The sequence below is a fragment of the Poecilia reticulata genome, linkage group LG5, assembly GCF_000633615.1.
Source record: "Poecilia reticulata strain Guanapo linkage group LG5, Guppy_female_1.0+MT, whole genome shotgun sequence".
Classification (NCBI taxonomy): Eukaryota; Metazoa; Chordata; class Actinopteri; order Cyprinodontiformes; family Poeciliidae; genus Poecilia; species Poecilia reticulata.
The window spans coordinates 16,986,187-16,999,758 of record NC_024335.1 but is presented as its reverse complement, the minus strand read 5'-3'; the positions used below and the strand labels follow the sequence as shown (position 1 = coordinate 16,999,758).

The 13,572-nt window shown below is 43.8% G+C and overlaps 1 protein-coding gene across 2 annotated transcripts in view; it reads right to left on the bottom strand.

Moving 5' to 3' along the window:
• lrig1 (leucine-rich repeats and immunoglobulin-like domains 1) overlaps nt 1-13,572 on the bottom strand; it is a 44,881-nt gene that overhangs the window by 22,710 nt on the left and 8,599 nt on the right. Inside the window, exons 2-4 of one of the 2 annotated variants that reach the window (XM_008409563.2) lie at nt 11,223-11,348; nt 6,093-6,164; nt 4,382-4,456 (exon numbers count right to left, since the gene is read on the bottom strand). In XM_008409563.2, the coding sequence (XP_008407785.1) occupies nt 4,382-4,456; nt 6,093-6,145 (128 nt within the window). In that variant the 5' untranslated portion in view covers nt 6,146-6,164; nt 11,223-11,348. The remainder of the gene's footprint in view (nt 1-4,381; nt 4,457-6,092; nt 6,165-11,222; nt 11,349-13,572) is intronic. The other variant, XM_008409562.2, reaches the window with a different exon arrangement.

Sequence of the window (13,572 nt, the reverse complement as noted above, 5' to 3'; positions counted from 1 at the left end):
AATGGTTAAGGATGAGCACCCATGTGCAAACACACACACACAGGCGCGCACGCACGCACACACACACACGGGACAGAGCTATAGACAGTGGCTAAAATGAGCCAATGCCGCAAAAAAAGGAGGGAAGGACTGGAGAAGAAGAAGAGGGGCGGGGGGAGGCGCTGAGGGGTGAGGTGGGGTCAACAGCTGGTGACCTCTTGCTGGGAAAAACAGATCGGTCTCAAACTCTCATCTCTCTCTCGCTCCACATTTATTCCCAAAGCCGGGTTCCCAGCTGTGTGTTAGAGACAGATAGCGTTTGAAGTCCACGTCGTTACAATGGCGGCGTTTATAAAAAAAAAAAAACGGTTCTCATACGACCGCTGACGTCTGCGATAAAGAGGAAGCCCGGTTACCTCTTGTTCTCCTTTGATGTCCAAGGCTCTCACTTGCCCCGATTTCGCTTAATACCAAATCTCATTATTACCCTCTGACCGCCTGATTAGCATTCGGCCAGCTCATTCTGACACTCCTTTTGATGTGTGGAGAGAGCGTTACATTAGCAGCGCCGCCCTTCCGCTCTCCAGCCGCACCTTTGAGGTCCGCCGTTTGGGCAGTATCGTTCGGTTTGATGTCGGCGCTCTGGACAAAAGGAGAATTATTTGAAAATCAGATCATCCGTTTGATTTTTATCCCAAGCTGTTCTAAAGAGCCTCTTTGAAGCTGACTGCAGACAAAGAGAAAGTTTGTGCTGCTCCGCTGTCACTTTGACACTGTGTTTTTACAACTTTTTGTTGCTTCTCTCTCTTCCCCACCCTCCTCCCCGTGCCACCCTGCTGTGGCATTCTGGGAGTCTGCGGGACCTCAATAGGCCTGCCAAATGCATTGTGGGAACTGTGAGAGCCTGGCATCTGGTGTGTCGATGGTTCAGCATTAGTTCCTCGGTCAAGTCGAGCTAGCTTGTTTATTTTATGGATCTGTGCCCAGACAAGGTACGAGTTGTTTACTAGCCTCGAGGTGTACCAGGGTTGTAAAAAGATCCGGTTTGGAAAAATTTCACATCGTTCCAAATGTTCACTCTGAAGTCGGAGTGGGTGATATTTATAAGTAATATATGACTATAGTGCTAACGATAAAAACTACTTCTTACTTCTTTTTTATGTCTCAGACCCACTGTGCTTTCTGTCAAAGCCACCAAATCAGGACACAAAAATGAAAAAGGTATTTATATAAAGTTTTAACACTACAAATGTAAATTTTACATGAATTAAGTGCCGTAGATAATTATGATACTAAAAGGGTTTGGAGGTTGGAGAAATGATGATTTATGCAATGTTGGGTTTTTTGGGGTTTTTTTTTTTAAAGAAAGAAATCATTCTTGATTTCAATCTTTCTCTTAGAGTATTAGTCATCAAACTTTGGAAGAAGAAAAGTGAAACAGCTAATTTTCCCTTCCTGAAACGGTAAGAAAGAGCCTCCCGTAAACATTCAGACTATCAAACTCTGGGCGCCTGGGAAGCCGTCGGACATTAGCGACTGCATATGTGCCGCTCTCTGTCTTTTTGGAGAGTTTGCCGTTGTATGAATTTGTCTGAAGGCGGGATGTTCTGTTCGTTTTGTCACACAAGTGTCAACCACCGTCTCACTCAGACTTGCAGTCAGACGACATTCCAGACAACCTCCAGCCAGCGGCAAAAAAACAAACAAAAAAAAACACCGGCACACAAACGTTCTCTCTCTCTCTCCCTCCAGCTGGCTCGGTCAGTGCCGAGCTCGTTTGCGCTGGGTCTGCTTTCAGAAATAAATGGCTGACCCTGGTTTCACTTCATTCCTCCGCCTCTCTGCGCTCTCCTCTGGACTACCTCACCGCTTCCCCTAATCTCGCCTCTTTCGACATGTAATGATGTCACCCTTGATCTGACACCGATCAAATCCCTCATCCCCCTCGCTGCCTCCACGTTTTCTCCTGCCTTCCTCCTCCCCCTCACTCGCTGTTGCCCGTTTTACTGTAAGCCGTGTGACTGACAGCTGCAGCTGCGCAGCGCGTCGGCGGGCCCTTCGCTTCAGCTGCGTAGCTTTGTAAAAATCTGACCCTCCCTCCAGCCTCCACTCCCATCAGGACAGCAGCCCTTCCTCCCCAGCAACAGGCTCCCGAGTCAGGCCAAAAAAAGACAGACCCCGGCCCTTTTGGACGAGGTTCCACTTTCCACTCTTTGCGGGGGAAGTAAAAGGTGAACTTGCTCCAGTCTGTTTTGGATCAGAAGCAAAAGGATCGACAGAAAACTAAACAACAAAAAACAAAAAAACAAGAGAGACACCTTTTTATTGAGTTATTACAGTCGGCGTTGCCTAATCTAACTCAAACTCCCCCCTTCTTCTAAACCAACTACAGCTCACAGAAATATTCTGACCACATCGGTACATCATGATGAATTCTGAGAAGCAGGCAGATGACACACAAGGGAGAGGCAAGTGTGTGACTCCCACAAAAGCTCGGCGCGGAAAAACGATACGCCGATGACCAAACATGACACGGAGCAGCAGCTGTGCGCTTTACTAGCGAGCGGGCAGCCGGCGTGCTGCAAACGTGTGAACGAAGCTAACGGCTAGCAGCAAATGAGCTCGAGTGAAATCTCTACTGAGATAGTAGTGAAAATGATTTTGTTGTTGCCCTTGCTGAAAGAAGGTGGAGACAGCTGACGTGTGGCATTCTAAAACATGTGTTAGAGGCTAGCACAGTTAGCATTAATAGCTTTCTTAGCCACACCTTAACTCTAAAGTTATCATAATGGATGCCTGCATTTCCAAATCCGGCATGTTTTATGATTGGTATTTTAAGCTCAAACGAATAAAATAACTTTTCACTTATACTTTATAGTTGCAGTATGCAGCATTTACAAACAATATGTTTTTTTATACTTTGTCATGACAACATAGTATGAGACAGCTGATCTGTGAAAAGTAAATCAAGCTCTTTTTCCTTCTGAAGAAATACAAAAGTCTGTCAGAAACCACCAGTCAGAGCCTTAGCGCTGTCAGTCATAGTTCTCTGCTATGCTGTAACTAGTTCTCCACAACGTAGCCTAACATGACTGCTAGTTAGCATGTCCACTCATGATTAGCACTCTGAGCCGGCGCGTACACAAGCCTGATTAACAGCACTAAAACACTCCTCTTGGCCCTTATTGGTTGTTTCTAGCAGAGCGGTGCAATCGTCAGGCAGGCATAGCAGCACTGGGAGGAGGTGGAAGAGCTTGATTTTCTTTCACAGATGTTATGTCTCACACCATATAACCATTTCAGCATATTGACAGTTTAAACAAATATGGGGAAAATACTTGGGGTTTTTTATATAAAAGTTACATTCAGCAGCTTTAAGCCTTTCTGTTATCTGCTGAAAGTCTCGTTCTCTGCCTGAATGAACATCAGACATGTCATAAAAATGACTGTTTCACTTTTGAGTGAAACAAAAAACTTTTGACTTCTTCACTCAGTTAAAGCATCTCATCAAAAGATTAGTGGAAAGATTAGCTCCTAGTGGAGCTCAAATAAGACGAATTCACATAAAGAAGTGATCTCATGGTGCCCAACAGACGCTCACCAGATCCAGTCATGCATTAAACTAGCCCATATTGGTAACTCACTGATTTCCAGAAAATCTTTATAGTTTATCATTTTCAGATTTACAAAGCTTGACTCTAAACGTCCGCCTAAGTTTTTTAGATTTAAACACACAGGTGGTTTGTCTCGGTGACCATTTTAAGCCTCGCAGAATCTGCTAGCTTTAGCTAAATCCCGCCCCGCAACATGTACGAATCCAAACTATAAACATGAAGCACCACTGCAAGTTTCCTCAAACTTTACTCGTTATTACCTGAACACATCACGAATATTTCAACTGTTTTGGATGAGAGACAGAGAGAGAGAAAAAAAAAATAAAGTCAATCTGCTGATGGACTGCTGAGCTCACATTTGTGACACACACAAGCATACACACGCCCTTCCCAAATACGGCTGTAAATCTCCAGCAAGATGCCAGTGCAGGCAGACCACCCCCCCCAGCAGGCACGGTTTCACAACCGGGAGTCGAATCCATATACGAGCCGACACTCCAAACAGCCAGCGCAGCTCGCTGTAGACAGGACAACATAGCCGGCTAATGAGAGCCGTCGCTCACTATAAACCGTTTGTCGCTCTCTCAAGACATGACTCTGTATTGATGGCAATGGGGCTCAAAAGAAAAAAAAGGGGGGGGGGTTTGATCTGCTCTGGTGCAGCCGGGTTGTATTAACAATTTTCACATTAAATCAACATGACTTCTGAGGACTGGAAGTGTCTCTAGTCTGATTTATGAATGCAGTGGAGGAAAACATACTGCTGCAGAAAGTAGGGCAGTACTCACAGGTAGAGGGATACAACGTTGGAAGCGGCCCGTCCTAAATCTGGTATGGACGTCAGCTCATTGTGATCCAAGCGCCTGTAAGGGACAAACAGTAGGTCAGGCAAAAAAAAACAAAAAAAAACAGGAAGCGTTTAAGCTAAAACAAACCCATTAACAATCCACAGAAACATTTGAGTTATCAAGAGCTGAATTTGTAACAAGACTCCAATAAAAAACCTTGCTTTTCTCAAGATCACACAGACGCTTTTGAGCCTTTGTGAGTTCGCTGAATTCGATCTGGACATAAATCAAAGCATTTCAAATACTACTTGTCACGTCTGCCGCAGAGCAAGCGGCAGGTCATCCTTGTAAAAACCCAAAAATAACACGGGAGTAAAACAGATGTCCAGGAGCGTATGACTGGTGGGCTGGCCTGCCAGAGATGTCACCAGTGCGTGTATTATCTGTGTGTGTGTGTGTGTGTGTGTGTGTGTGTGTGTGTGTGTGTGTGTGTGTGTGTGTGTGTGTGTGTGTGTGTGTGTGTGTGTGTGTGTGTGTGTGTGCGTGSGTGTGCTGCGCGCTGGCGCTGAGTGACACGAAGCCAAGCCCCTCTCCTCGCCGTATAAAATATTTACAAGGCCAGTGCTGGCCACAGTATCGGGTGGTGGAGGGGAAGGCTTAATATAGAAAACCACCACTTAATTCTTAATTGGACTTAGTTCAAGGCGACACACAGGAGGATGCTGCTGGGAAGCACGCTGACATTGGTCCGTATCGAGTGGTTTGGGGCGCAAAAGTCTCACTTTTTTACGCTCTGTCATCTTATGACCACTGGCTTCGACGTTTTCGGCCGGCAATCTGAAAAGTATGGAGTGCATTTGTGTTTAAACCCTTTAATCTATTAAACCCAACAAATGTGGCCTTAACTGAGGAGGAGGAAGTTTCCAATTTGTCCACAAGACAAGCAGAGGACACATAATCTTTTGTTGGTGAAACACGGTAGTGGCAGCGTTATGCTGTGGGAATGTTTTCTTTTCTGCTGAGGTTGGAGTTGATAAAGAAAAATTGCTGATGTGCTTGCTACAAACACACACAAAGTAAAACCCATCACTGGCATTTTCTGGATTATCTAGAACGTTTGTGGCAAGATTTAAAGACAAACTCTAGCTGAAATGAAAAAATAACTGGATTTTGAAGATGTATAAGAATCTAGAAGTAAAATGTGCATTTGGAAAAGGCTAGAAGCAGGATGAGCGTTTTTATTTTCCAAAAACCAAACAGCCGCCTTTCCTCAATGTCAGATTATTGTGGAATTAGCCAGACTGTGTCACTGAATATGAATAGTTTGGTGAACAATGAATGCCCTCGTTAACACGTTTGTATCTTTTGTGCACTCTTCTCTCCAGCTTTACTCTCAGTACGTTCCACTTCCCAAGCGAAATCATCTCGAGACATTAAAAGTCTAGTTTGAAGTTTGCCAAAAAGCTGCTAACAAAGCTAACAGGGTGGAAGACGCTGCTTTGATCAGATAAACTCAAAATGTTAATTTTTTATGATTTTTAATTGCAGAAAATGTTCACCTTGCATCCTTTTCCTTCCGCTTTGAAAGCTATATAGTACTTTATGTTGGTCTACACATTAAACATGTTGAAGCTGTGAGAAAACTGGAAAAACTTCAAGGGACATAAATGCAACAAAAGCACTAATTTGAGTAATTCGGCTCAATACTTACAGTTCACGTAAGTTAGGAAGATTGGCAAAGGCTTCGACACTGAGGGAGGCCATCTTATTGTGTCCAAGATTTCTGAAACATGGGGGAAAAAAGAGAGGTTTTAATACAAAAAGCAAACCACAGCTACAAGCGGTATCACATTTTAGCTCAGCAGCTGTTTAAAGCTTTTCTGTCAAACCTATCTTTTCTTGCAAAAGGACTCTGATCAGCTGCAGTAATTAAAATTACATCTCCCTATTTGACAAGCCGCTTCATCCGTCCGTCTGGAAACACTGCAGTATATAAATCCGGTTGGCCTTCAAGGGAAGGCTTCGGATCGATACTGTCGATGCAGAGTGCCTCTCTCCTGGCTCACTTTCCAAACATGACCCGCGGGCCATCCATCTGCAGCAGTCAATTTGCACTTTAGGCTAACAGCGTATTTAATAGCTGGCACTTGACTTGTAAGGAGGCTTATTAGAGAACGATTTGTCCGCTGATACAGCGAGACTGTCAAACAACAAGTGAAAAAGGCTGTGTTTGACATCCCGACACCTCATGAAGGATGAAACGCTGGTTTAATTCAATTTATTCTGACCGTTACACGCTGCCAGGGCTTCTGCAGGTTTTACCGATTCAAGTTTAAGACTTTTTAAGACCTTTTCAAGACCATTGTAAATGAGATTTACGATCTATATCTCCACAGAAATATGCAAACTTCGACTAGCCAACTGGACATAATGTAAATTTGGACTTGTACGTGATGGACGCAAAAACGTTGGATAGCTGGATAACAACAGTATGTTAGCAGCTAGTTACCAGTGTCTTCAACCGCATCAAGTCACGTGACACAATGAAGATGATTGTGTGTAACTCAAGCTATTGCCTGACAGAAAAAGTTCCACGAGAAATCCAACTTCTTTCAGCTAACTTGTAAAAAAGTTAACTAGCTAGCTGGCAAGTGTTTGCTAGCAGCTAGTAACCGATAAGCTCAACTATCTGGAGTCGCACAACGCAGTGAAGATGTCGGAGTGCTACTCAAAAAAAAGTTCCAAGAGAAATGAAAATACATAAAATATGAGATTAAATAGCCCTGCCAAGACAAATACTTGTGATTAATACATTAAAATCCAACTTACTTTGTTAATGAATTTAAGACATTTTAAGGTTTTAATGTTAGATACATGAGTTTAAGACGCAAGAGTACATGGACACCCTGGTTATGAGATATAAGAAAATCAGGTGCTGTCACCCAAGTGAGGTGGAGGTTGCCAAGGCGACCGCAGATGGTGAGCAGAACAAGGCTGAAGCCTGAACTTGCAAAGTAAAGTTAACATTGTATATACAGACTGCGTGTTGGCAGAGAGCAGCCCACAGTGAGAGCGGTGTTTGTTTGTGTGTGGCGGTGGGGTTAAGCCGGGTGAGACAAAAGCAGCCCACAGCCGTGTGCCGCTCTCCCTCTGCACAGACGTGACAGACGACAGAGAGAGTTTCGGAGAGACGGCAGAGAAACCGGGGACACTTTTACCTGATGCAACACATTCCTCGGTCTCTTGTGTCAGAGTGGCCTCAAAAGACCGCGGCAAGAGGCGGAAACGTAGGCAGAAGCTGTTACTTCGTGCCAGACAATTTAGAGAAAGTCGAAGGAGATATTAAGGAAGCTAATGTGTTTCGGGTGGGTTAATAGCAGGGTGCGTGTTGGTTTTTAAAAACAATCCGTCTCAATCACCTTCTGACTTGACAGATTTGCCTTTATAATCGTCTGTGCTCGCTTGCAGATAATGACAGCTTCTTTGCCCAGTTTTGTTTTGTGTGTGTGAGATGAGATAATAGCAGAGCATGCGTCTGCCCTCGAGGCACGGTACGCAGAAACGCCTGCATCCCGACGATCGTGTGCTGGGGAACCTCCTGTTGTGGGTTAGTTGGCCAAATTGTCATTCCCCCCATCTGCAATAGGGGCCAATTACAGCAGAGCCTAAAAATCTGTGTTCACACAAATGGCCTCTGGCTGGAGGTCCGTATAATCAGCCAACGCGTAAACACACTCGCGCTCTAACAGGGTAAACTGCGGAGAGTGATTCATACGCTCCAGGAACAGACAAAAACTTTTCTCAACCCGATTTGTGACTAAGAAGTAGCGCAAAAGCTTCTCGTCTAAAGTATCAACTCTCTCACGACCGAAGTTTGAAACAAAAAGAAGTGCGCAACAAACAAAAGGGTGACTCACAGAAACAAAAAGAGAAGCATGTTTGAGAACTAAACCTGCCATGCAGGTGCCAAAGGCCACGGCAACAAACGAAACTGGTCTTTTGTGTCGGTACACAGGCATGCGTGTGCCTTTCTCTGAGCCACCTGTGGTGTTTACACAACTGAGGCTTTTTTTCCCCTCCACTTGTTTCAGACAGATTTATTCTCTTACCTATCAGATCAGATAAGTTTCACAGTGTTTTAACACCTACTGTGGCAGGAGATGGTGATAAGGCCGGCTTTCCTGCCTCAACGACTCCCCCCCTTAACTCCCCCCTTCTCCCTCTTGAGGAAAAAAAGAGGGAGGGTAAGTTAATGCTTTCCAGAAAGTGACCTTAAACCCTTGGAGGCTGTTTTGTGGAAGAAACTGCTGTGAGGGAATCAGAGCTACTGGCTGATTAGTAAGCGCAGATAGATGTCGACAAAAACAAACTAAATCTCAGAAAAAATAATTGCTACATTATCCTTTCGGATTCTGAGGCTTATCCACGAGGAATCTCTGCCACGTAATCGAAAAATGCCGCGTAAAATTTTGCGGTACCGCTTTTTTATTAAGCAAGACTAACTGGATCTGACCTGGAACCAAAATCTGTTTTTCCCCACTGTTTTTAAGCCTTTTGTACCGTCTGCCGGTATGATCTATTGTTATTTTTGAACAAACTGTTGGCAATCAATCAGCCAAAGGTCAACATAACTTGTCTCCCGTCAGCAGAAGGTCCACAGATCTGATATAAGAAGAGTAAAGGCTCATCCGGGATAAAGGAGCCCCATTCCCAATCTCGTCGATCAAATTCTACTCAGCTGGCTGAACTCAACTCCAGGAGAAAAAATAATTGCCTTCACTACACCACAAATTCAATCACATTTCTAAATATCCTGTCAAATTTGGGAAATTTGTCTGTGAATCCATTCTTGGCTTTTCCAACCCCATTGGACTAAGCAATATTCTTGTACTCATCTCTGGGGACCCCAAGGTGTTCCTAGACTATGAATATATAGTCCATCTAGCAAGTTCTGGGTTTCTCCTCACAGTAGGAGATATCCAGAAAGCATCAGAGGAACTTGTCTGCCCTTTTCAGATGCCAGAACTTTCTCTATTGACCCCTTTCAGAGTGGAAAGAGGATCTATTCCTAGTTACCAGATAATTCCATTGAGAGTCTCTAAAGGCGCAAAGGCAAAGTTTCATGACGGCGTCAAACTTTGCCTTTGCATGTTCTGTGTCGCATATTAGTAAATTGCTTGTCGGAAAACCGTGTTCACATCAAACTGTTTTGTATGCAACATCAAACTGATTAGGTTGAGAGTTGGCGCAACGGTCAACGAGAGTACGTTGGATGCCCTGGTGGAGAAGAAAGAGGACTAGACGCCACACTGGCTCAGCAAACTTGCTAGTATCCGTTCGTTTTGTGGGAGACAAAGCAATTTGTCCCGAGAAAAGTAGGCAATTGGAACACTCTTCTGAATCCCAGTCATCCGCTGAATCCCCTCAGAAGTACACCCGGGAATGTTGGAGCCTTAAGGGTACCTGATGGTTTACTGCAGACAGCATGCTAATCTGCCAGTCTCCACTGCGAACAAGGCATTACGGGGTAACGTTGAGAAGGTTGTAGTGCATTACGTTAACATATACGCGTCAACTGGGAACTTTAAACACACGATAAGGTGTTCTGAATTGAACGAGTGAGGAAGGGATCACACAGGTATGAGTTTAGAGGAATGTAACTGGACCAGATCCCTCATTACTGGAGGGGGAGGCCACAGTTCATCAATCCTTCTCCGTCCTCCCATCGAGACACAATTTGTACACCTCTGGGTCGAAGCCATTCATCTGTCCATCTGCTACATTGGTTGAAAGTTAACATTTAACACCAGGCACCTTTCTTCAATCCCAACCAATTTCAAATAAACTTCTACAAAAGACAAATTACAAGCTCATAAAACCCACAGCCTGCTAAGTGACTTTCTTTGGAAGAAAAGCAGATCTCAGCCTGCAGCGGACGTTTCAACACTGGACCATTCTGCTGATGTCACAACAAAAACTCATTAAGAGGCTTGAAGAGAAAAAAGAAATAGCTGTGGTCCGGCTGCTGCGGTCATACAGTAGGAGTACCAGTGGTGATGTCACAACATATGACACCATGCTTGTAAGTCAGCGGACAGTCTGTTTGCGGGAGGACATGGGGAAAGAGGGAGCGGGGACACTCGCACATAACAGGCATGCATCACCATTATCTCTCCCATTTCTTCAGCAGATAAGCGGGAAGTGAACTTTGCTCGCTGAAAGTGTGAAGTGATGTCAGTGATGAGTCGAATGCGAGTCCCCGCTGCGAGACAAAAGCCCTTTAATGTGCTCCATTTCGGAGCACCATAAAGCTGGTCAAAGAATAACCTGCGCGTCAGAGAGCCAGACGCACACAAACGCACCGCTCTTCCCGTCATTAAGGGGCCGCTTTATGGCTCAGCAACTGCAGTGAGAGTGTACACAAAGCTAACACCCGCTCCAATTTACACACAAGTCGCGCAGCGAGGGAGCGGAGGGAGGATGGTCTCTTATCAGCTTAGATGAGCATATGCCAGCCGACAACATTTGCTATAATAAAGATAAATCTGATGAGCTAAATTTTGGTCAAAACACTAATAGGCGTAAAAATCCTGGAAAAGCAATAAGAGGTCATATTTAACAAACACATTCCCATCCCAACAATAAACCAAACAACGAAGCAGAGAGAGGCTTTGAAAATCAGTCGGCCTGGAAGGTTTGGCTCCGATTCTGAAGGTGGCCCACATCTTGGAGCCACGTGTTCTTCCTTGCTGCTGCTTTGGGGAAAAATGGGGGAGCATGAGATGGGAGGAGAGAGCACTCCAAACAAACAGGCGCGAGGCAGAAGAAACCGTGCGCTTACCCCTGAGGCGCAGCGTGAACCCGTGGCCAAACCCACCAAGCCCGGCTTGGACGCTAAAGAGGTCCACAAAGACTTGCTAAGTCCCCGCTGCACGCATGCTAGCCCCACAGGCTCACCGGCCCTGCACTAAACAGATGAGATGACAAAGTAATTTGTTACAAATGGCGCCAGACGTTATGAGCAGAGGGAAATGAGTGTCTCCAATTAATCTGAAAGAATAACATAAACACGCTATGTCTCTTTAGCCAGGCTATTGGTACAGTACTACAAGCCTTCTGCTCTTATCTTCAAAGTGCGGAAAAAGATTGTTTTGTCCAATTTCTCCCACCCCCGCAATGTTGTTTGTTTTACTCACAGAGCAATAATTACCAGTGATGGTAATAATTTCAAGTGCAGATTGCTAGACGCTGAGGTTTTACAGCTCTTTTGGAAAAGATAAATGGTGGAAACACAGTTCCTGCAAATCTGTCATTTCAAAATCTCGTTCCTTCCCAGTATCCAATTCCCAGTGTTTTCCCCGATAGTTTTCCAACATTCAGGACACCTGAGAATTAAACATTTACTTTGGGTTTTTCGGTACCTATCATAAATAATAAAATTGAAGTAACCAGCTCTATTACTAGAGCTCAAATATTTAGAAAATCTGGACTGCGTTATGGATAACCCTACATCAAAAACATCTGTCAAATTGCAGTTTGTGCTCTGTAATATTTGTGTTTGTAAAATGTCCAAAAGGAACCGTATCAACACTTTTTTCTGTTACCAACACACATCAGATCCAGTTTAGCAACCCGTCCAATTTCAAACACTTATTTGACAAGATCTAGAGCCCAAAATAATTAAAACAAATGCTGAGATGTAGAGCAGAGAGTTGAGGAAAAGAACATGTTTTAATGCAACAAATCAAACATAAAAAGATTTACTTTACATCCTATAGTTCACATGGAAACAATGACACACAAAACTCACCAGACAGTACAAGACATACGTTTTAGGAGAACGAAGGCTTTTGTTCAATTTTATAGGGAAAACTAAAAAGGATGAGTTCATGTGTTCCTTTTTCAGATGCTTTCAGACAAGTTGCATTTGAGTGGTTACAGGTCTGTAGAATCAGATCGAGTACAGTATGGCTGCGGAAACTCAACTCAGCTTTTCAAGACGACGGTTACAGGGCTTGTTGATTTCCTCAATGTGGAAAACGCCAAAGGAATCGTGGAATTTAACAAACATAATGGAATCCATGATTAACCAAGGAATCTCACAGCAGTCGCTGATATTGGCGAGTAGTAAAGGATAAGCGACTTCTGTAGATGCACATAATGTTTCCGTGTCTTTCAAAGAATTATAGTTATATGTTTTTAAAAAAAACAGAATGTTCTGTTGAAATTCAGCATTTTGATGTATTTGTGAAACTTGAACTACAGTAAATGTAGACCTCTTTTTGTCCGTTTGATAAATAAGGTTAGAATGGGAAAAATTAGAATTTTACTGGATCAGTAAGGGGATATTTATCAAGAAAACTCAAGCATTTTTTGCATATTTAATTAATTCTTATCTCAAACTTGAAAGTGACATCAACTAACTCCAGACTTTAATACTACGTAGGAACCCTTCAGGAAAGCTAAAAAAAAAATAAAAGGATCCAGGGAAGTATTTGGTCCAATTCTTTCTCCAGCCTTTGAAGCCATGTGTGTTTTCCAGTTAGAAGTCGATCTACTTTACGTGGTACCTCTCGCTCTCCCTCTAAGTCACGCTGTCGTCCCTCACCTCCCCCCCATCCAATCTCCTCCAGATTTCCAAACTCTTACCAGATGTTGAGACTTCACAGATGATTCATTGATCAACTTCCCTTTGTAGACACTGACTTTGAGAGAGAGAGAAAAAAAAAAATCCCCAAAAGACTTGGCATTGTATGCTGTCCTCACAAAAGTGCCATCTATTCTGCGGAGCGAATTCCTCCAGAATGACTTGTGGCAGCAGCTGTTTGATTATCATCAAAGCCGGAGCGAGGCCAAGGGCTCATCCCGTATCTTTGTGTATTTGTCAGGCTTTATCTCACTCTATCAGAGTTTATCAAAGAGTGGGGCACCCTCGACTGTTTCTTTCTAATTTGTTCGCAGAAAACTTGTTGCATGAGTTGTCTCACAGTCAAAGGAAAACCAATGGAGAAAAAAAAAAGAAACTGCCTTTTTTGTGTGTGTTTTAAACATTCCTAATGGAAACTCCTGATGCCTTTTACTGACAGCTATATAAGAGAGGGGAAAGTGAAGAGCAGCTGATAACAATCAGTGCCAGCGATAATAAACTCTCCCAAAGCCTCGAGTTGGGACTTTAAAATATCCGCCAGAGG